The sequence below is a fragment of the Triturus cristatus genome, chromosome 7, assembly GCF_964204655.1.
Source record: "Triturus cristatus chromosome 7, aTriCri1.1, whole genome shotgun sequence".
Classification (NCBI taxonomy): Eukaryota; Metazoa; Chordata; class Amphibia; order Caudata; family Salamandridae; genus Triturus; species Triturus cristatus.
In genome coordinates this window covers 420,259,298-420,284,200 of record NC_140590.1, presented here as the reverse complement: position 1 = coordinate 420,284,200, position 24,903 = coordinate 420,259,298, and the positions used below count along the sequence as shown (strand labels likewise).

The 24,903-nt window shown below is 43.7% G+C and overlaps 1 protein-coding gene across 1 annotated transcript in view; it reads left to right on the top strand.

Annotated features, from left to right (window-relative positions):
* LOC146809847 (cytosolic phospholipase A2 gamma-like) overlaps window positions 1–23,173 on the top strand; it is a 780,602-nt gene extending 757,429 nt beyond the window's left edge. Inside the window, exon 14 of the mRNA XM_085616715.1 lies at window positions 21,508–23,173. Coding sequence (XP_085472841.1) covers window positions 21,508–21,689 — 182 coding nt within the window. The 3' untranslated portion in view covers window positions 21,690–23,173. The remainder of the gene's footprint in view (window positions 1–21,507) is intronic.
* Window positions 23,174–24,903: the final 1,730 nt, after the last annotated feature.

Sequence of the window (24,903 nt, the reverse complement as noted above, 5' to 3'; positions counted from 1 at the left end):
GGTCGCTAGGTGATTGGGTTGTTGTGGAATCGGTCTAAGGTTGTTAGGGAATCGGTTTGAGGATCAGTGCTTTGACTTATGTAGAGAGAGAGGGGGGTAACTGGGGGTTGCCGGCTAGTGGATAGGCCTCAAGTCATTGTCAGGGACCCGGAGTTGGCGGATGCCGAGACGTGGGTCCTGTGCTCACTGTGCCACTGGATTCAAGCTAGCCTGGCTGATGAGGGGTGATTCCCCAAAAAAGGACCCAGGATTCTTGTCTCTGGTCCAGGGAGGACCCGGCCTGGAATCTCGGAGTTGACCAGAAGGCACAGAAGCACAATGGCCAATGATGAGAGATTCAGAAGAGATGACAGTGACCTTGTTGCTGAAGCTGTGAGGACAAGGTGATGCTGAGGAAGGCCAGAAGCTGTGCACGAACTGTCCCAAGTCAGATGTCGGTGTCTAGGTGGTTGGTGTCTGGCGGGAGCACCAACAAGCCTTGGAAGCCACAACTGGCATTGAAAGCAAAAAGATGCTGATGTTTGGACCAGCAAGGTACAAGGGACTCACCAAGAGCAGGAGAGTCAGAGAAAGCCCCAAGCAAGAAGGGGAGCCCACTGAAGCTAAGGAAGACCCTTGAGAGAACCCAAAGGCACAGGTGTTGCAAGAGGACCTCAGGCAACTCGCCAAAGATGGAGGCCCACAGTGCAGAGGATGCAGTGAGGACACTGATCTTAAATGGAAGAGGTGGTGGAGGCTGGAGCTTCCTGTAGCCCGAAGATCTCTGAAGTGAAGGGCCATCAAGCTTTGGAAACGGCAAGTCGACGTAGTGCACTGGGGTTTGATCCCAGCGGCTCCGGCCAGGCATACTGTCCTCAAAATTACAGAGAAGACAGGTCTGGCCTCTACGAAGCTGCTGAACAATCACCTGTGTGGCAGTGCCTTGGGAAGTCCGTGGGACGTCAGGAGCACCAGACCGGTCAGCCATGTTGCATTGCCTGCATATGCAGGGGAGTGACTCCTTCAATCTAAGGGAGATTACTTCAGATGTCCTTGATGCCAACAGGTCTTCTGAAGAACCTGGATGAATCCCAGAAACAGACGATGCAGAAAACTTGAAGAACAGTGAGACCAGGAGCAGCAGGAGTCTTCCTTGGTGCGGTCTTGGTTCCAGTCAAAGTCCAACAAAGTCTAAATGTCCACACGGTCGAAGAGTGTCTTGGTTTCAGAGGTGAGTCTTGTTCCACAATGAATCTAAGGACCCACCCACAGGGGAGCCCTTAGTACCCAAGAGAAAGGCTTGTAATGACTTAGGGTCCCTCTCAGAGGAATGTCTGGACAGAGGGGAGGATACTCCTCTATCTTTTGTCCAGTTTCACGCCAGAGTGGGAACCAAGGGTTCCCGAACTAGCTCAAACTGGAGTATGCAAGGATGGCACCAAAAGTGCTCTTCAAAGCAGTCTGGGGTACTGGAAACTGCCCCCATCCAAGCCCTAAACACTAAATGCTGTCTGGGAGGTAGTCACACCGCCATGTGAGAGGAAACTTATTGTTCTACCTTCACCTGCTTGAATTCAGCTCAGCGGCTGGAGAGCAGAATCATGTATTTTGCCGGAAGCAGGCCCTGAAAGGCTGTTACTAGGAGTACAGGGCGGGTCCCCTAGGGAACACCCCCGTGCCCTCAAGACTGAAGAGTCTGCCATAGGGCTGACATAGGTTTTAAGTGCAGTGACCTTAGATATAAGAAAACGTATATCTGTTGTGAGGGGGCAAGCACCATCTCACACAGGCTGAAATGGCAGTCCTGTAGTCACAGTTTAAGTGGACTCCCATGGGTGGAACAATACATGCTGTAGTCCATGGGAGACCACTGGTGTACCCATGCCCTGGTTACCTCAGTACCATATGCTAGGGACTTATAAGGGTACACCAGTAGCCAATTATAGAGGCACCAATGTACTCACCAGAACCAATTTGGAGGAGAAAGCACAGATGCTGGGGTCCTGATTAGCAGGATCCCAGCAAACTAAGTCAAAAGCACATTGACACCAGGCAAAACGTGGGGGAAACCATGCTAGAAAGATCTTACCTTCCTACAACAATATTGTAACCATTAATACATTTTACAATTTAGAGGACATGCAAGACCAGACAATCCACAGTGTACTTAAACACAGTAAACAATAAGAGATTCAAAACTTCAAATGAATGCTCCATGAGAAAATGAGCAGAGAGGACAGGTTCAAAGAAACAAAAAGGTAGAGATTCTGAGGTAAAGGAGCATTTTGTTATTCATCTATAGGTGATGAAAAAATAGAGGGAGCTACACCTTGAGGTGAAAAATGAATAATGGAGTTTGTTTTTATTTTCTTAAGTATTGATATTGCACCAGATGTTCATTCCCTTCCCAAAAGATTTTTCACTTCAACTGACCCTATAGACCAGGTAGAGCTGTTGTTTCCATTTCTATTCAGGAATATTTAGAATGATTCCTTGCACTCCTTCAGAGTCTGTTACTTATGCTGAAATTATTACCTTTAAAATGCAGACTTATTCCTCTTCATTTATTATAGGAGCTTAGGCACTTCACTTGTGTTCTCTTAATTGACAAATTACTTGCCACCATTGTTATGAGGTCCTCTAATTTAATTATTATTTCGATTATTGTACCTCTGAAGCCACCACCTCCACTATGTCCCCAACATATTATGTACAAAATACAAAAAAGGAGGATCAGGGCAAAGATTCCTGCCCCAGTCGTTTATCATGTAATGTGGCTACAATTTTGGATAGAACAAGGTGCAATGAGCCTGGGATGTGACCTCCATATGTCCCAAGAAAAGTGGTAAAGAAACCTCTAAAATAAATTAAACATGAATGGCCCTGCACTCAAGACAGCAAATAAATATTTAGTGAAGGCAAATTATTGTCCATAGTCAAGCACAAAGGATCAGTTGGTGTCTTCCCAAATTAAAAAAGCAATGGTCGTTATGATTGTAGAAAGGTTTTCCTTTTATTGTTTTTATCCATAGATCACTTAAAATACAGCATGCAATGGACAAGACTGCCGATGCTTTTCGTCCTCATAAGAACTTCTTCAGGGCTAAGATATACACAAATAAGAAGCTGTTTACAATGTGTGGACAAAGACAAAACACAAATACAAATGAACCAGACAAAACATTGCTAGAAATTCATGCATAGGGTATCTAGTCCTTCCTTAAATGAAGACAGTAATCAGTATTTTAAAGCTAATAGGCAGACAGTAAATTTAACATTTAAGGGGCAGATTTATGAGGCCCGTTGCGCCATCAGAACGTCACTTTTTGTGACGTTCCGTGGCGCAGAAGCCTGCGTGATATTCATCAGGCAGCACTGAGCCACTTTTTTTGGCTTAATGCTGCCTCATAAATATCAGTCCCTTTAACGCAGTGTTCTGCGTTAAAGGGGCGTGCAATGGGTGTTGCTGGGGGCGTTCCCAGCAACATCCATGGCCTTTTGACACTGCCCCAGATTTACGAGAAATCGTAAATCTGAGGCAGCGCCAAAAGCTTCCGCCTCCCCAGGGGAGGCGTAAGGGAGGCGCAACGGGGAGAAATATCTTTATTTCTGCTCGTTTTTCCTTTTTCTATGTGTGCTGCATACTGCAGCACCCATACAAAGAGGAAAAACCTCTTGTGATTATTTTTGTACAGAAAGGTTTCCCTTCCTGTACAAAAATATTCATCTCCGCAACGCAGGCACCCTTGCACCATGGTGCAGAGGTGCCTGCGTTGGCGCAGGCAGCCCATTGTGCGCCGGCGCAGGGGAAAAGGACAGGAATGCGCCGCATTTTATAGATACGGCGCATCCCTGCCCTTTTCTTTTGCGCTTCCCTACGGCAAAACCTCATAAATCTGCCCCTTAGTGCACAATATCTCCAAACAGAGATGTGTTCCAACACTCTAAAAGGGAGGAAGAAACGAAAACAATCACTATCACATTTGTCGTGCAATCCAAAAAGGCAGATAGTATTGGACACTATGACCTGTCAATAAATTAACAATATCATAAATCTCATTGGATCCATGAGAAGAAAAAAGGAGGAAATTGAACTCAAACAATTTAATGTGACCTCAAAAAATAAACTAAAAAGAAATTGAAAAATAACACATGAAACTCAAAACCAACAATATCTTCAGAAACATTATTTGTTCATTCTAGTGTACCTTAATAGGTCAATGGCATTTCTCAGAAGTTCATAGAGGTGTAACTCTTATGAGAACAATCAGATTGAGATTACAACACGTAAATCTGTAAAAAGATAAAAGCACAAATTTCCCTTCAGTAGAAATCTACGCACATAATTCTGTCTCGAATATATTCCTCACAGAAGTTCTCTAAGTATAAAAATAGAAAAGACAAGGAAATCAACAATTTTGCTGGTATTTGAAGTGTGATTTTGCCGAAATTCATCGAAATGTGGGTCTATTACTATGTTCTAAGTCATAACAGAAACTCGATTACTCATTGGTTAAAGTCACCCTTATCGTAAAGAAGGTGAACAGTCCTTACTATGGTCAATTATCAAAATGCATATCACACACGGTATTAAGGCCATTGACTATCGCGACAGACCCATCTAGAAAGGCAAATAGATGAGTTTCAAAATAGAGCTAAAGTAGTCTCAATGGAAATTTCAAACTTACAAATAGTACTTCTCTCAAGTAAGGGTGTCTGGGTCCCAAGTTCAAAGAAGACCGAGCACCAGAAAGCACAATATATGTGTCTCCACATGTGATAAAGCCTGTAACAAATTTTAAAGTAAGCATTAAGGACCAAACCTAAAACACGTAGCGCACACATTTCTTGGTAACGCTTTTTTACGTGTCAAAGCTCAAACAGTTAAAAAATCACAATTATCGTCACAATAATATTTATTACATGAAACAACTCACTGGCCCCATTAGAAATAAGATGTTATGCACTCGATCTTTTACACATGTGCTCACTGTCCATTACAAAATTGATAATAGTACAAAAAGAAGATTCAAAGACACCCAACGAGTTTATCTCCAGACACTGCACTTCCCACAGGTTTCTTCTGATTGGAACAACACACTTACTGCCCCCATTACCCCTGAAGAGGTAAACGCCGCTATAAAAGCTCTCAAGCCCCACAAGGCCCTGGGTACACTGCCCACTTCTATAAATCTTTCGCTCCTGATATCACTCCACACCTCACGCGGCTATTTAATAAAATGTCGGAAGAGGGAGAGACTATCGAGTCAATGACCGAGGCTGTGATCTCTGTTATACCTAAACCAGGGAAAGGTCCCCATCTATGCGCCTTGTATCGACCCATCGCCCTATTAAATCTGGACGCGAAGCTTTATTCCTCCATCCTAGCTCAGCGACTGAATGACCCCATGCCTGATATCTTATACATCCGGACCAATCGGGATTCATTAAGGGTCGACAAACACATGATAATACCCTCCGAATTGTACTCCTGATAGAGGAGGCCAACAGACGTCATATTCCCGCTGTATTGGAAGGTCTGGATGCCGAAAAGGCCTTTGACAGGATGGATTGGACATTCCTATTTAACACCCTCCCAAGTTTTGGGTTTGCTCCTAAATTTATTACTATGATCTGGGCTAATTATGTCCAACCTCGCTCCAGGGTTCAAGTCAATGGAATACACTCAGCCTCCTTTCTCCACTCTTGAGGTACCCGTCAGGGATGCCCACTCTCCCCCCTGCTTTTTGCCCTTAGCATTGAGCTCTTGGCAATGGCTGTCATGGCCAATCTCGACATTCAGGGAACCCCTTCAGTGGGGACTCACACAAAATTTCACTCTTTGCCGACGATGTCCTCATATCACTTTCCGATCCCGCTAGGTTCCTTCCCCCTTTACAGTCAGAGCTAGAGCGATTTGAAGCGGTGGCGGGCTTTAAGATAAACCTCGGCATATCGTACATACTCAATCTCACTCTACCACAAGCAGAAAATGCGCATGCTACAACCACTCACTTCTCTCCAATGGACCTCTTCCTCCATACAATATCTGGAAATCCAGCTAACACCTCGGGTGGAGGGACTTCATATTGCCAACTTCCCCCCCTTTCTCACCCGTATTCAAACAGACCTTGCGAAGTGGAAGCCTCTCTTTCTTTCCTGGCTTGGCCGAATACACATTATCAAAATGACACTCCTCCCCAAGCTTCTTTACTTATTCCAAGCCCTACCCATAGAACTAGAAAAGGACTTTTTTCTAGAGTGAAAACCATGATTCTTCAATTCATTTGGCAAGGCGGGCGCGCCCGCTTTTCTCTTACTCTATTGCATTGTTTCTGAACAGAGGGCGGAGTGGGACTCGCAGACATAGCACTGTTCTATAAAGCTGCACAGCTGAGAGTGATGACGGAATGGTCCAAGCGAGAACAATACCACTTCACTCTGCTACTGCACTGGGCCCTCACCCCACACATATGTGAAGCAGCCTCCCGTTCCCCTACAAGATTTGAATCCTTCCTCTCCAAAGCTACCACTATGAAAGGGGTAATCTCGTTCATATATAACTACCTACTCACTACCACACACTCCCCACGTCCACGCTACATGTCTATGTGGGAAGTAATTCTACAGCGTGGTATTTCAGAGGAGGAATGGTCAGTTCTATGGACTGACATAACAAGATTCAACCACTCCATAGAGCTTCGGGAAGCTCACCTTAAGACCATGATGGACTGGTACCTCCACCCCTCCAGGCTCAAACAGATCTTTCCCAACACTTCTGATAGGTGCTGGAGGGGTTGCGGGCTCCTAGGTGACTTCCAACACATCTGGTGGGATTGCCCGACTATACGCCCCTTTTGAGAAGAAATACTTGCCCGCTTTAAAGATATGCTAGGCTACCCCATCCCGAACACCTTGGCAGGCATCCTTTTGGGGCTCCTCGATCCTGCCCTGGAACACCAGACCCGAGCGGACAAGGCTATCATGTGGCTATGTATAGGTGCGGCCAAAGTGACCCTAGCAGCCGCCTGGAAACAGAGGGAAGCCCCGACGATCTCCCTTTGGCACTCCCGGCTATGGAAGTTACGTAGCCTAGAAAGAATGTCCGGGATAATTACAAGAATTTTGAATTCAAATGGGGGCTGTTAGTTACTTTCCTCTCACGGGGGCTGCCATTGGCTGTATATCCTCCTTCTGTTAGAGCATTACATCTCTTTCAATTTTGATTTAACTTCTACTATCCCATGTTGAGTACACCAATATGATTTCGTCATCACCACTGTTTGGGAGGGTGAATGGGATTTTGGTGATTCTTTTCTTGGGCATTGTTTTTATAGGATATTAATGTACTCCATACGGCACCTTCCGGTTGGAAGGATTTGATAAAAGACCATCACAAAAGTAAGATGGGGCACCCAGTTAAGTTTTTTTGGTTTTATATAATGATCACTGGGGATTGGTCTAAGCCCTGCCTTTGTTAGAAAATGTACCTTCTATTGTTGCATTCACTATGAGACAGGGGTCGGGACACTACCCAGGCGATGTGTTATTGTTTGCACCCTCCTTCTCGATGGTATCCCCAACGTTCACTGCGTTGAGCGAAGTGATGGTAATAGCGTAAGATGTACTTGTAAAACTTTTAATAAACACAAGTTTGACAAAAAAAAAGATTCAATTCTGAGTTATCACAATGATCAAGGTGTTTCTGCTCAAGAGCTGGCGCCATCTTTAAATGACGTCCAATAATGAAAGCTGTATGCCGTGATATGGAAAAGACCAACAGTGGCCCCCAAAATGAGGACTGCAATCAAATTTGAACAAATGTACTCCTTGCCATTCTTAATATTATCACGGCTCACTCTATCTGCACAGTTGAAAACTAAACAATGCAGTTTTTAGCCAGTACTGCGTCTTAAGTTAAAACCCAACCTATTTACACATACCTGTGGGTTAAGTGTCCCTGTGTGTCCGAAGCGGTGGTTGGTTCAGAAAATAAGATCGAGCCGAACACTCTAGAATCTCTCCATTTATACAAAAAAAGAAATGCTAAACAGGTACACCTGTGAAAAAGTATTGGGCATGTGGTAAAGGTCAGCTCATGTCACATGACCCTGATATGTTACAAATACGCCATCTTTGAATGGTGTACGGATATGTAGTCCTGAACAGTGAGACGTGAATTGTACAAATCTCAAAATTAAATTCTTGGTATTTTAATAAAGCCAAGTCCATATTCTTAACGTATGCACCATAAGGAGTAAAAAAGAAGTCTAAAATGTAAACAACAAGAAGCATCTATATAATGTCATAGACCAAAAAATACTTCTGGGCTCAAATCACATGGCGTTGATGTTCTAGGATCACGCCATCTTCGAACAGGAGAAAAACAAACAAGAAAACACAATCTGTAACATGGGATTAACACGTAATTTACATTGTGAGCCTGAGTATTTTATAAGTACTCAGACTTGTATGCACAGAACAGGAGTACCAATTTTTGCCAATTTTTACCAATTTTACTTAAACCAAGATGCTGCGGTAAGTAAAAATAGACTGAATTAACACAGATATTACATTAAGATAACCATGATCTCTCGAATAGCATTGGTCCAAAGAGTGAGGTAAAAATGTTGTTGGACCAGTGATTGATACATTTATTTTGTAAGACAAGCTCATAATAATGTTACCCAGAAAGCTATATACAGATTGAATGTCACATCTAGAGTGATACAAATCAAAAGAGAGAGTCAAAGATACAGAGCATCATTAAGAGCTAGATCTCAACTATTCTCATAAAAAATTATGAAACTCATTATTAATGTTGAAACCAAGTGACACGGCCCTTAGACGGCAAATCCACCGTGCCTCAGTTTGTCTTAAATGGTTGATATTATCACCGCCTCTCTCATTGCCCTTGACATGATCCAGGGCATGGAAAGTGATACTAGTCTTATCTGGATGAGTCGTATAAATATGTTGCGCCACAGGGTATCTCTCATCTCTATTTCTTATGCTTCTCACATGTTCCTGAATGCGGGCATTTAAACTCTGTGTGCTACTGCCAATATATACCTTTTCACATGCACATTTATTCAGATAGACTACACAGGTAGTGTTGAAATGTATGAAAGATGTAATCTTAAATTCCCTTAAATTGTTGTACTTAAAACTGGTGAGTTTGTTTATTCCATAACTACAAATACAACAATTGCCACATGTCTAGAAACCGTGTGGCTTTTCTGGCAGCCAGGTTGATACTGAAGCCTTAGGCTCTCTGACAAAGCTTGGACATAACATATCTTTTATGGTTTTCCCTTTACGATATGTGACTCTAGGATTTGGTATTGGATTTGAGTAAGTGCCAGTTCTTTCTCAGTATGTTAAAAATGTGGCCACTAAACATATTGTACTCCGTTATGAATGCAACCTGATTCTGGTATGTCTTGTTGGCCTGATTGATTTTAAGCCCCCCAAGCCCCAGGCATGTGCCATCTCATACAACCCCATAAAGAGGTTAGCATAAGATGAGGCAAACCTGGAGCCCATGGCCGTTCCCTGTTTTTGCAAAAAACAAGTACTTCCATGAATAAAGGCCTTCTGTGTAAGAATCAGTCCAGACATCTCAAGGAGCATGCGAGTGTGCTCCAGATGACATGCTCGGGCCAGTAATTGTTAATTTATTGACAGGTCATAGTGTCCAATACTAAATGCCTTTTTGGATTGCACGACAAATGTGATAGTGATTGTTTTTGTTTCTTCCTCCCTTTTCGATTGTTGGAACACATCTCTGTTTGGGGATTTTGTGCACTTAATTGTTAAATTTACTGTCTTTCCATTAGCTTTAAAATACTGATTACTATCTTCATATAAGGAAGGACTCGATACCCTATACATGAATTACAAGCAATGTTTTGTCTGGTTCAATTATATTTGTGTTTTGTCTTTGTCCATACATTATAAATAGCTTCTTATTTGTATATATTTTTTCCCTGAAGAAGTCCTTATGAGGACAAAATGCATCGGCAGTCTTGTCCATTGCATGCTGTATTTTAATTGATCTATGGATTAAAAGAATAAAAGGAACCGCTTTCTACAATCAAAACGACCATTGCTTTTTTCATTTGGGAAGACACCAACTGATTCCTTTGTGCATGACTACAGACAATAATTTGCCTTCGCTAATTATTTATTTGTTGTCTTGAGTGCAGGGCCATTCATGTTTAACCCCACTTATTATGACTATTGGATTCATGTTCATTAGTGAGTTGTACGCTGGGTATGCTCCAGTCTGGCAGGTCAATTACTTGACCGTGTATTCACTTCTTCTGAGAATATCACTACTTTGTTGTCAGAACCTTTCGAGGGGTGGGGGTACAGAACAAGCGGGGATTACAGGGCTCCAACCATGGATATAATGGTGATTTGCCTTTGATGTACCAGTGTTGTTCTACTATGGTCTATAAACCAGGCCAAGTAAAACCCTGTCAGCACTTGACTCTCATTTCTCGCGATGGTAAATAATCACAGGTTTCTCAGTGAGTTAGTATGCTGTTACTTCTGTTCAAGTTCAACAATTACACAGTGGCACAGTAAATGAATGTCTAACTCAGTGCTGAACTTAACTTCACAAATAATCAAAAGATTGAGGTGAAAGACATATTAACGTTTGCCTGGTCAGACCATTCAGTAATATATTTTAAAGTGAACCTATCTCTGTCTACAATTGGACGGAAAATTGTTCTCGGCTGACAAATACTTGCCCATGGAAGGACATAAAAAATGAGGAACTGGCCGATATTCTGATAAACTGCCCTCCCCACGTGGAGAACAGTGATGAAGGGGCCGCTAATTTTGATTCCTGGATCCACGAGACCATTGATAAACTAGCCCCCGTGAAACCCATTCAACCCAAAAAACGATTACTTACATCGCCTTGGTATACAGCCGAGCTTAAGCTTGCTAAAATTAAATGTAGGTGGCAGGAGCGCATATGGAGACTAGATTATAGACCCATATCAAAGAAGGAATATAATCTTACTCTGGAAAAATACAAATCATTAATTAAACAAGCCAAAGTGACTTATTTCACCAATAAAATCCTAGAGGCAAAAAACTCATCCAAGGAACTTTTTTAAATAGTCACAACATTAATCAAGAGCCCCAATGACACTATTTTCTGTCCTGATCAAAATGTTGTTGATAATCTTGCCACCTTCTTTCAACGTAAGATTCAAGATGTCTACAATGAACTTCAGAAGCTACAGACAGAACCTGACAAAGGCACAGGCAAACCTCTAGAGGAATGTCCCTCGCCAAACGGTCTGTCCAAATTCTCATCTTTCAGCGTAAAACAGGTCAACGACGCGTTACTTCAAATAAAGTCAGGCTCTCCCCTAGATCCGTGCCCCTCCTACATATACCATCTGGCCCCCATGGAGATAAGTGCCTCGCTGGCTCCCTTGCTTAACAAAATCACCAGCTCAGGTGTCTTCCCGTCAAGTTGGAAAAAGGCCTGTATCAGGCCTATTTTAAAGAAGTCTTCACTTGACCCACAGGATACCAAACACTATCGTCCCATATCCTGTCTCCCATTTCCTTCCAAAGTTTTAGAAAAAATGATCAACCAGGAGCTGATGCAATTTATTGACTCCAACAACTTACTGGATGCAACACAACACGGTTTTAGATCACGCCACTCCACAGAATCAGCCTTAATTATGGCCGTAGAGGAAATCCGCAGAGTCATGGACAGTGGAGGCAGGGCCACTCTTGTCCTTCTTGATTTAACAGCTGCTTTCGACACTGTTAACCATGAAGTGTTACTAGATAGATTGAACGAAATAGGTATTAAAGATTTTGCTTTGGCGCTGCTGCGCTCTTTCCTTGATTCGAGATCACAGCAGATTCACTGGGAGGGACTTCAGTCTGCTGAACTCTCTCTCCCCTGTGGTGTTGCACAGGGATCAGCACTATCCCCTACGTTGTTTAATCTATATGTTACGCCATTGGCTAACCTAATTAAAAATTGCGGCCTAAAGTTAGTGTCATATGCTGATGACACCCAGCTGGTGGTGTCCTTGACACAAACTTTTGAAGTCACTGCGGAGAGATTCAGAAGCTGTCTTTCCAGGGTAATGAGATGGATGAGTTCAAACTTTCTTAAACTTAACACCGAAAAGACGGAGGTGCTGGAATTCGGTCAAAAACCATCCATCTGGAATAACCTCTGGTGGCCTCCAGAGGCGGGCGCTTGTCCTGTTCCTGCACACAAAGTGAAGAACCTAGGCTTTCTGGTAGACAAAGATCTCTCATTAACTCACCAAGTCAACCAGGTCACCTCTGCGTGTTTCCTGATGATCAAAATTCTTCGCAAAATTCTGCCTTTTATCCCTCCGTCCCTAAAGAAAACTGTAGTAGGAGCTCTGGTCCTATCTCGTACAGACTACTGTAATGCACTATACTCTGGGATTGGTGAGCGACAGCTCCTAAAACTCCAATCTCTGCAGAATGCAGCTGTAAGAGTACTGCTGGACCTTCCAAAGCAGCATCCCACTTCAGCATGTATGAAGAAGCTGCATTGGCTCTCTGTACGTAACCGTATTCAATTCAAGATCCTATGCCTAGTGCACAAAGCAGTCCATGGTGGAGGTGCAGATGACATGGAAACGCTATTTCCTCGTTATGTTCCAAGTCGTACACTTAGATCCACGAATATGGGTCTAATCGGCATCCCCAAATTTAAAAGGGCCCGTTGGGGCGGCAAGGCCTTCTCTTCCCAGGCAGCAAGCTTATGGAACAGATTACCAACTGAATTGCGGTTGACAACAAGTAAGACCCTGTTTAGAAAGGCTGTGAAAACCTGGCTATTCACCAAGCCGTAGATTTTCTCCACACACCTCTCTTCAGCTCAGCGCCAAGACGCCTCGGCATAAGTGCGCTTAATAAATACTTCAGTCAGTCAGTCAGTCAGTCAGGTTTCTCAGTGAGTTAGTATGCGGTTACTTCTGTTCAAGTTCAACAATTACACAGTGGCACAGTAAATGAATGTCTAACTCAGTGCTTAACTTTCAAGAAAGAAAAGTACTTTAATGCACATTAGTACAGAATACCAAACACAAATACAGTCATAACACAATTTAGTATCTTTTTTTTTTTTTTTTTTTTTTTTTTTTTTTTAATTCCTCATATACCACCAGACGGGGAAGGGCAGTCCAAAAAAGGAAGCATCCTCCCCTCAACCCCCACCAGAAATAGTACGATTCCGATTTTAGGACCCTGGGGGGAGTGGGGGAGGAGTCTAACCTCTCTGGCATTTTACTGTTTGCTCAGTCCACTCCAACGTTTACTCACTGAGAGGCCCATTGATGATGTTAGAGATTGAGCCCCAACAGTGCCCAGGTAAAATCATCGGAATACTTCCATCATCTATTCCGCCAGGCCATTAAGGGTGCCCATACCTTTGCTTCACTAGAGGGGTCGCAGGCAATATCTGACTCACAGGTGAACATAATATGTTTCAAGCAATCTGAGAAGATAGGTGCCTTCTCGTTTTTCCACGCCCTACATATTTCTCGCCTTGCTAACAACATAATATAAAAAATAAGTTTAGAATCAGTGGCACATATTTGATAATTGTTAACTAACCCAAACAAAATTGTCTTTGGATTTAAGGTAAGTTGTACATTTAATACTGCTGCAGTGAATTCACCTAATCTGGCCCAATATTGTGCCAACGAAGGACAATCCACAAACATATGTATGTCATCAGCGGCGAGCAATCTACAACGAGGGCACCGATGTTCCAGATTGGTGAATCTTACAAGTTTCTTTGGTGAGATATATACTCTATACAGGGTGAACAGATGGTTCCTTTTAAGTGCAGCTGGCTTAACCACATTATGTAGCATAGCAAAGGAATCCTCCCACAGCTCCTTAAGATTATTATAATCCAAATCAATCTGTTCGCCCCATATTTTTAAGAGTTCAATCTCCGGAATGTCATCTGCTCCCATCATGACCCAATACCAAAATGCCAACTCTCTTTTCCAGGTCCCTTTCTTGCTTACCAGGTCAAAGCTTGAATTAGATGTACAAGACACCGGCGCGTGAGTAGCCCACCAACCTGATAGTTGATAATATTTGAACCTGGTGAGAGAACCCTCCGTCAGGGTATAGAGAGAATCCCAATCAATGAAGTGTGTATCCTTTAGAAGATCTCCCCAATGTGTAATACCGGCCAACCTCAAAGGGCGAGCTAGCTGATCTTTCAAACACTCTGGGGTCCCTGGTGAGTCCCATATCGGGGCCTGGGGAGCATAATAGGGGATTCCCAACTTTTTCCTGAAAAAGACCCAGTTCTTTAGGGCAGCCAACAGAATCTTCAATCTGACTTTTTTAAAAAACCTGGGATCACCAAATTTGAACAGAAAGTATTCCTGACCCTGGGGTAGATTCTGTAACAAAGCCTGAAATAGGGAGCCTAAAACAGTAGTGTCTGCCTTATCTGCCAATCGTCTGAAGTTTTTAAATTGGAACGAATGACAGTAGATAAGTAAATCTGGAAGGGCAAGGCCCCCAACTTTTAATTTTCTCGTCAGTTTTTTCCAAGATATTCTCGGCAGTTTGGAGTTCCAAATAAATGAACCTATTTTTCCCTGCAATTTAGCTATGTCTTTTGGATCAAAAGATAACGGAATAGAATTAAATAAAAAGGTAATTTTAGGCAAAATAGTCATTTTCACAAGGTTCACTCTGCCAAATATATTAAGCGGAAGCCCAGACCAACGTTGAAGGAGATGACAGATTTCCTTATAAACTCTGTCGAAATTGATTTTAGTTGTCTGATTTATATCTTGAACTAGATATATTCCCAGATATCTCATCTTAGATTTGACATCCAAATGTTCCTCTACCGAATTCCACTGCATAAGCTCGGTTTTATCTCTGTTTATTTTATAACCAGAGATTGCCCCAAAGTCTTCTGCCCATGCAAAAAGTCTAGGGACAGCCTCTTCTGGGTTTGGTGTGAACATTAAGAGATCGTCCGCATAGAGAGCAAACTTCAACTCCAAACTCGCGATATTAAAAGGTTTGAAAGTCGAGTCAGATCTCAACTTAACAACTAAAGGCTCGATATACAAATTAAACAAAAGAGGGGAAAGGGGACAACCCTGTCTAGTGCCACGGAATATGTATACCCACTCAGTGAGAAAACCATTCACTAAAATTTTTGCTTTGGGACTAGAATATAGGGATCGGATCGAGGCTATAAAGTTCAATGGCATACCGAATGCAGCTAATGTTTCCCAGAGGTAAAGCCAACTAACTTGGTCGAAAGCCTTTGCGGCATCAATGGCCACAATAGTTAGGGGAGACTTGGCTTGAGGAACATGGCGGCAGGCTAACGCCGGCCGCGAGAGGCTCCGTTTCTTCGTCTGAAGCCTTCCCGTTTTTTTTTCTCGGTTAGCCGTATCCCGTATCCCGTTTCCCCTGCATGGAGTTCTTTACCTTGGACGGAATGGTGAGGATGTGAAGCTCTCTGTATCACATATCTGTGTGCTGCGCTCATAGGGGGTTTGCTTTCTTTCCCTTTCTCCCTGGACGTTCGTATTGCTGTCAAGAGCGGAGCAGACTTCGGCGAGCACTTGGACCCAGGGGGAGAGAAACAGCGGAAACAGCGGATGACAGGCTACGATTCGCTATACCTTGCGTCACCGACGCGGAGTGAGGAGAGATGCGGAGAGATCTGGGGAGGCTTTCGGTGTAGGAGTGTATGCAGAGATTTCGCCGGGGAGTGGAGGAGAGTAGCGGCAGCGTTCCCAAGGATCAGCCCCACTCACACCCGTGGCGCGGTGTGCAGCGACCGCTCCGGTGTTGGTCAGCGTTTATGGTTGGTAAGGCGGCGGAAGGGAGGGGGTTTTTGGCCTCGGACCTTCAGCATAGGTGAGATCTCTCAGGTTACTCCAGAAACTCTCTCTGTTGCCCCCCCATGTTGTTATCAGAACCTGTTTAGTGTCCATTCTGTTCAGTACATTTTTTTGCGAGCTATCTTCCAAAGTATAGGGATGGACTCTCCTGTTATAGAGCCTACCCCCGGTATTGAGGTTACAGATCTAGAGATTTTGAACGAGAGTGAGGGGGTCCCAATAGCCTCGGCTAGCAATTCCCCGGCGGAACAAGTGACGGAGAAAGACAGTGGAGGTCAAAGGAAGGGACCCGCTCCAGCTATTAGAAATAGGTACTTACTGCGCTCACTACCTGAGCAAGAACTGTCTGCACAAGAACCCACTGTGCCGCCTAGGACACCTAGGCATAGAAAAAAAGATAGGAGGGAGAGAAACAAGCTGGGGGGAGACAGAAAAGGTGGGCGTATTACTGTAAAAACTACTCCATCACTGAAATCATACTTTAAGATAATGGAGAAGGAGAAGGAGACTATCTGCAGTTCTACACCCTCCAGCAGCTCTACAAAATGCACAGTACCGCCCAAACCATCTGGTCAGGCTCACATTTCTCTACCATCTCCACAGAATTCTTTGATTCCTCATGCTGAGAAAGTTTGTTTAGCTAACAAATTTTCCCCTTTATTATGTGAACCAGACACAGAAGGTGACATGGGTCTGGGTAATACACCAGTGAGCTCAGACACAGGAGACACAGGAGGACACCCTGATGGGGTATTGCAATCTGACATGCGCAATGATAACGCATGTCTTAGCGGTAGTGAGACCGCAGAGGAATCCCCAAGTGAAGAACACCCCGGGGGGGGTAACCAGTTGAAGAATCTTCTTTTCTCCCTCCGTGAAGACCTATTTGCGAAATTGCTTCCCAGGTTTGAAATCTCCGAAGGGAATCAGAAGGTAATTTCAGAGAAATGTACGGCCCTGGAGTCTAAACTAGATGATATTTGTACCAGAACAGAGGTACTTGAAAATAAAGTTGACACTTTAGCAAAAAGTTCTCAAAATCACTCGGATACCATCTCTGTTCTGCAAACGCAGAATCGGGCTCTTCAAAACGATATTGAAAGATTAGAGATCCACGCCAGAAGGAACAATTTGAAATTTTTGAAGATCCCTGAAGGAATAGAGAATGGAGATGTAAAGTCTCTGATTTGTAAACTATTGAGAGAGGGGGTCCTAAAAGATAGGCCAGACATCGATCTGGAAAAGGAGATCCAGCGAGCCCACAGAGATCCATTTAGACAACATCCAGACAGGAAGGCTCCAAGGAAGATTCTGGTTAATTTTCTCTCTTTCTCAATTAAGGAGATGATCTTGGGGCGAGCTTTGAAAGACACATCACTGCATATCAACTCCGTCAAATATTTAATACGTTCTGACGTGGGCAGCGTTACAGCTCAAAGACAGTGGGAATTGGGCTCTCGAATGTCTGAGTTAAGAAGCCTGGGAGCGCAGGTGATGATGAAGTTCCCCGCTGCCCTAAGAGTGGTATGGAGAAATAAGACACACAACCTTTCCTCCGTTCAGGAGGTTGATACCTTTATATCTCGCATGAAGGAGGTTTAATAGAGACTACCACTTTAATAGCAATAATAGCGATATATTCCAAAAAAAAAAAAAAAAAAGACATCCATTTATGATTTATGCACAATATCTGGGAAGAGAAAAAAAAAAAAAAAAGAAGTAAAAAAAAATATATATATGTATACAACATATATAAGGTGTGTGTGTAGATATAAGGGATTATATAATAGTAACTAGGTTAGTGGGTCACTGGCTAAGTAAAATATGTGTAATTGAGAGTGGTGGGCTCTGTACGAAAAACGGGGCCTCTCAAACAGGCGATCATCATCGCCATGGTAGTCGTGGGGGGGTTCCTCATGGTGGGTGGTGGGTGGTGGAGGGGGGGGATAGGGTGGGTGGAAAAAATAAATAAAACATTTCCTCATAGAGCCAGCAGCATGAGTTGTAGTGAATTATTTAATGCTTTTTGTGCATATAAGTCAGATTTCTATATCGTCTGGTGCATAAGAAAATTTACTCTCTGGAATAATGAATCCTCTAAATAAAACTAAAATAATCAGTTGGAATGTGAATGGATTGAGAGATGGGAGGAAACTTAACAGAGTCTGCGAATTTCTGAAAAACTCAGGAGCTCATATATGCCTTCTACAGGAAACCCACTTGGATTTTCAAGAATGCAAGATTGCCTTTGAGAAACAGAGCTGGGTTCAGGATCTCCTGTGTTCTCGTCAAAGTGGAAGTACAAGAGGGGTAGCGATATTAATTCGAGGAAATAGTAATATTAGAATAGAGAACCATGACACGGACACGTCAGGCAGATGGCTCTCTGCTCAGTTAAAAGTAGATAGTTTTTCTCTAGCATGTGCAGTCTATTATGGCCCCAATCAGGACTGTCCGGAACATCTGGCCAATTTGAAATCATCTCTCTTCAATTTAAGTGCCCCTATTATTTTGGGGGGTGACTTCAACTTGGTTTTCGATAAAAACTTGGATAGGACCTCTAGAGCCACTGCCGCTTCTCTTCCCAAAACAAAATTAGAACTTAAGAACGTAATGAAGGACTTCAATTTACTGGATATTTGGAGGACTAGGAATGTTACGGGTAGAGACTATTCTTTTTATAGTCATAGATACAGGCATCATTCCCGGATTGATTTTTTTCTGATAGATCAGATGCTTCTTCCCCAAGTAGTCTCCTCCTCTTATATTCCCGCTCTACTCTCGGATCACTCTTCAGTGGAATTAACAGTCAATCTCGTAAAAGAAGTACAATTGAGAAGGTGGACTCTTGATAGATCACTGTTACAAACAGACGAAGTAAAATTACAACTATCCACACAGTTGGAAGAATATTTTAGATTCAACTGTGGTTCAGCAAGTGCCCAGATTGTATGGGAGGCCTTTAAGCCCTTTATGAGGGCGATAATAACCACACTTACGATTAAGAGAAATAGGGACAAAAGGAAAGCAGAAGCTGACTCCCTTATAAAGATTAAGTTGAAAGAACAACAACTTCAATTAGCCTCCCTAATGCAATATCCTAGTCTGGATGTATTACTGAATGAGTTAAATTCCTTAAAAGCAGAATATCAGGCTCTCCTCGATAAAGCCATTAAGGAAAGATGGAATGCGAGCAGGCTAAGTAATTTCTCTTATGGGGAGAAGTGTGGTCGTTTCCTGGCCTGGAAGGCCAGAACAGATCGAGCCAAGAATCAAATTGGGAGTTTGATCCTACAAGACTCAGGGACTTCGACTTATAACAACCATGACATATCAAAAGAAGTTCATAGTTATATGTCAAAGATGTATGCAGAACAAGGAGACTTCTCTTCAGAGAAGGCTGAAAAGTGGCTTAACCAACTAGTATTACCACATCTTACAGAAGCAGATAGGGTCTTTTTGAGTTCACCAATCAAGGAGGGTGAAGTTTATAATCAATTAAAGAGCATGGCAAAAGGCAAAGCAGCGGGTCCGGATGGCCTCCCAGTTGAGGCATATCTAATAAACCCAGAATTAGTTGTACCAATTCTTACAACCTTATTTAATAAAATACACCGCTCTGGCGAGGCTGTGCCACAAACATGGTCTGAGGCAACAGTGACTTTGATATTAAAACCTAATAAGGACCCTCTGATGGTTGAATCCTATCGGCCAATCTCGCTGCTGAATACTGACTATAAAATCTTTGCAGGTGTATTGGCAACGAGATTGGCCAAGGTTATTAAATCAGTGGTCCATAGTGATCAAAGAGGCTTTATGCCGGGTAGGCAGTTAAATGAACTTACATTTCAGGCCATCGCTGCCATAGATGTAGCGACTAATGAAAAGACACAATTTAGTATCTTGTCGATGTTTGGCAGGACTGTACCTCTATCTGCTATCTTATGCTGGCCCTCTCTTCAGGACTTGGTGTTTTACTCCCGTCATTGGAATAAGGTGTCAGAGTAAATATGGCTCAGGTGCATATATTCACTCTAACATGCTTGTGCTCAGTGTCCCACAGATCGGTTTTTATATTTTCTTACTACATGGAGTGGATTAACCCTTTTGACAGCCTCCCAGCTTTATTCTCAAAGTGCCTGCCCTTCTCCCACTTCTAAAAGCAAGTTTGCTACCCTCAACTCCATCTGGGATCTCCATGCTGGCTGCTGGGGTGCCCTCTGAGCAGATGTGGATCAGTCCGCTGTAGTACTCCAGCTTGGTCCCCACTGATCTTCTGCAGTTATTGACCACACCGGAGTGACGACCCGAGATATACACTTAATCATAATGTGAATTGTTGACTCCATGCAAGCTGATATTCCTGGTTTGGTGTGGCCAGAGTCAGGCATATTCTCAAGGCTCGGTTTTGCCAGTCACCGGCCCATTTTCTGCTTGCACATATAGGCTGATTTTCTGTTGGCCATGCAATGGCTGCCCTCTTGAAGGCAACATAGCAATGTAAAGGCTGCTCATCTGATGGCAACACAGCCACACACAGGCTAATTTTCTGATGGCAAAGCACAAGCTGAGCTTCTGTTTCAGAAACAGACACACACAAGCCACTCTTTTGATGGTGACACAGCCATAAGCAGGTGTCCCATTGACAGTGGTCAAGCTGCACCTTGCTGCTTCTGGACAGACACTCCTCCTGCAGGGTTGGCAGACTCCTTCCCTCTCTCATCGGTTATGCAGGCTTCTGGCCTCATCAGGTTAGATATAGCTCTACCCTTGTTTTGCTTTACACAGTGATACATTCACCAGAATCAATATGTACCTCACTGACGAGAAGCTACAAAGTTGAAACCAGTTTGATGTTGCTTTTGTTCACTTGGTCGTGGCATTGCAGTTTGGGCTATAATGCTCCAATTGGGTCAGGGACAAGGCTGCTTTATATATAATATTGGTGTGTCTCAAAAGGTGCAGTGAGTATAAAATGATGGACTGGAATGTAGACCACAGTAAAGACCAGTGGCGTAGTTAAATTCACAAATTCAATATATTAGTTTTCTGCTTTTTATGGACTGTTACTTTTCCAGTCAGACTCACAGTGAGGGAAAACAAACACCCATATAAATCCACTTGGAGTGCCGAACAAAGGTGTTCTACTTAGTACATGTATTCATTCTGTACTGTGGGGATAGGCTGATACTTTCACAAGTTAATGTAGCCTGACATATTTCTTGTACTTATGTTCACGTAACTCTCCAAGACTTACCTTTTCTGTTTTATTTATAAATTTAATAGGTCTGCTGTGTACTTATTTGGATGTCTATTTCAACAAATCCACAATATTTAGTAAATAGTGGTCAATTAACCTTTAGATGGATGTTATTATGATATTCCTGTAAATTGTCCTATCTGACCTGCCTAATTATCGCACCAACGTTACACCGAATGGATTTGATTTCCACTTATCTTTTTAAACAACTGCACTTAGCACTGATGTTTTACACACATGTTTATGCAACTTTATGTTTGAATATAGAAATCTGCTGTTTGTATGTTGAATACACAACTCATGTGGTTTAATGCTAATAGTTATTTATTTTCCTGTTCACAGGTGAACTGACAAGCGTTAAGTACTCATTTTTACGAACCCAGTATACGAAAGAGGAAATAGTCTCAATCCAGGCCTACGCAAAAGAGAACGTTGTTATGTGTGCCGACCGAATTAGGCAGAAGATGATACAACTCGCCCAACAAAATACATTTACCAAAAGGGCAGCCTGCCCAGCTGTCTGATTTCAAATCGAAAAGTAAAAGTATTAACAGCATATGAATTGCCAAAAAACGTATCAAAACTTGTAGAAAACCCCAAGTGCACAGCATCGGAAGACAGCTGCACTGGGTCCCTATGAAGAAAATGGCGATCTTCAAAGGACTGCTGGTGGCACGTGCAGCCTTCCACAGGACTGATCCTAAATACCTGCAGGACAAACTGACCTCTCACTATCCTAATGACCACGGAGATCCCAGACAGCCCCCCTGTTATGAATCCCCTCTACCAGATTAAATTAATTGGGTGGTTCGGCCTGCTCACTACTGGTAGTTCAACACTTGAATGAACTACCGGAAGCTTTGAGAACTATCCCTGACTTTAAGCTCTTTCGTTACCAGCCGAAAACCCACTGTTCAATGACTAATCCGGTTCCCTCTCGCTAACGCTGTGCCTAAGCGCAGGGCAACTCTAGCAGTAGCCGTGCACTCTACAAATCCTAATATTAATTAATTCATTCATTCAAAATACATAATTTCAGCAAACATAGATGTTTAAGTAGATTGTTTCACTTGCTCTGCCTTCTCCTGATTTCAAATCTAAGGTAAACAAATGAACAGCATCATAATATCTAGAAGCGCATATCATAGAATAATATAGTGATAACTACTGAACAGCTTAATAATATAGCTGCTCAAACATCCTCAAAACCCGAAAGTAGAAAGTTTATTCAAACTGTTTGGGAAGTGGGATATTTTGTGAAGCATCGCCTCGCGAACGAGTCTTTATAAGTAAAGTCCTGATAGCAGATATAAAACAGAATAGCTCTTATCATAAAATAGCTTAAACTTAATTTAAGATAACTTAAAGCTATTTTTAAATGTATTGTCCATGTAGAAATCATATTTAGAAAAAGCTTTGAAAACGAGCTAAAATTTAACAACAACAGGTAATAATTAATGTATCCAAAGTAGCCAGGATGGGATGGAAAACATAAAGTGCCAGGGAAGTGCCATGGAGCTGTGCCCTGCGTTATTGGCAGGATGTATAGGGTGAGAAACTCTACTTGTTGCTTTGGAGGCTTGCCTATCACTGGTGCCATAAAGCGCTGACAGTGCTGCCGCATCTTTGCCAAGATCTCTGGCAAATTTGACTCTGGGCAGCTCATCTATCATTGTGATAGGAAGAAAACACATCATTCATGTCAGCTAGTCTTCCAAGCATTCATTTGAAGGAGTTCCTTTCTCATTGATGCATCGCGGCCTAGGAGAGCATTCATGCCCAGTGCCTTGAAGTAGAGCCATCATTAGTGCCATGAAGCGTAGCTATTTTAGGTGTTTTGGGGGTGAAGGCATCATTTGTGGCCAGGAGTGGTTATCATTCATGCATGGTCCTAAGGTGACGTTCCCACCTGGGGAGTGTTCGCCATCATGATTGTGCTTGTTATCATTCATTAAGCATGTAAACACTGCAGTTTGAAATTTGCAATAAAGTAAATTTAAAAATATAATGGCTTCATTTTTCTTCCATGAACCCAAGCATTATATGTGTTGCGAAGCAAGATGGCGCGAATGTAAGCTGTCTCCTCAGCTGCTCCTCTCCCAGCTCGCCACACCTGGCATGGTGGGAATGGAGTGGCTAATTTACCTGTGGTGTGGTTTGAAATGCCGCCTGACTGGCCTCAGAGGGGATCATGGCGCCGAAACGCGGAGAATCTGCCAGCAGGATGACGCTCTTCATTTTTTTTTTTTTTGCAGATATATATAGCGCTAATTTGATCGAAGGTGGAGGAGGAGCAGAGGGAGAGAGAATGGTACCGAAAGTCTTATAGGGTCAGAGGCACAATTAGAGCAGAAAGACCCGGGTGACGATGTACAGCCTCACGGTCAACACCACAGCCACCTAGCACAGAGCTGTTTTCTGCTGCTACTCGGCTGCAGCTGCGCCGGCATCAGTTCCTGCATCGACCCCTGACCTCATTGGAGGGGGTGGGTCAAACCCCATCCAGGCGGCGGATCTCCCCTCCCTGCTTCCCCCGCCTCGTACCATCCCGCTATGCTCTGCTACCTCAAATCACCACTGACAACTTTTGTTGGGTGCCTGAAAAGGTCGCAGTTTATTCGTATAATAAAACTTTATACATTTGTAACACATTGTTCATGGTTATGTACATGTTGCATTGTTATTCTTGCCCCAGCTTTAACAATCACACGGGAGGGGAGGGAACCCTTTCTGTGTTTCCTGCTTCCGGGTTTAGGCTTCAGCTTGCTACCGATTAGACGGGTCTCCGTTTGGACCTGTCTGGGCCGCAAGTGCCGTCCCGCTCGCCCTGTGCCCTTACGTGGGCCCTCCCTTCTCCCAGAGGCCCCTGCCGGCTGGCATCCCAAGGGCCTTTCTTGTGTATCTACTTTAATTTCTTGTGACTGGGTCCTTTGCTTTTGTCTCCTTCTGAGCCCCTGCCGTGAGGCATCCCAAGGGTCATGGGGAGAGCATTGTCTCTAGTCTTTGCTGGCGGCGTGCCGCCCTTTTGGCTCCCTCAGCGCCCCTGCTGTGCGGCATCCCCAAGGCACTGCGAGAGCCTCTCATCTATCTTCTAATGGGTTCTCCCCTTTCGTTTGTTAATTTAGTCCGTCTAGCTCCGCTACCCTCCACCTTGCAGCTGCGACGCCCGACTCTTAGGTGTGGGTGGGTGGGATTCTTCTTTCTTCGCCCTTGGCCCGGGAGGGGATTTGTGGTCACTGGACCCGGTGTCCCCCTTTTATTCCCCCCCTTGGCCCCTGAGCTCGCCCCCTGATTGGGGGGGGGCTTGCTCGCGCCATCGGGGGCCAATCCTGGCCCCCGTTGGCCTAGCCCTTATGTAAATGCCTGGAGGGGGTGGCCGGGGGAGGGGCGCCGCCCCCGGACGGCGTTTTGCCCGGGCATCTACTGGGTCCGGCTTCGCCCACCCGGCCCGGGTTCTAACTAAGAGGGGGGGACAGCACTGAACCTGTAGCTTAAGTTGGAATGACGCTGTTGGCGTTGCTAATGGAGAGCAGGTTGCAGGATCAAAACCTACTGTTGAATCTGGGAGCAATCTCTACCAACACCCAAAGGCATCGCTGGCTAGAGTCACAGGCAATAAAGGAGTTCTGAAACACGAAAGGTGATAGAAGTGGTTTACAAAATCGCACTTAGTAATGTGCAACAAATTCAAGTGGGTATTTACAAATGCAGTTGGTAACAAAGAAGACAATGGGGTGC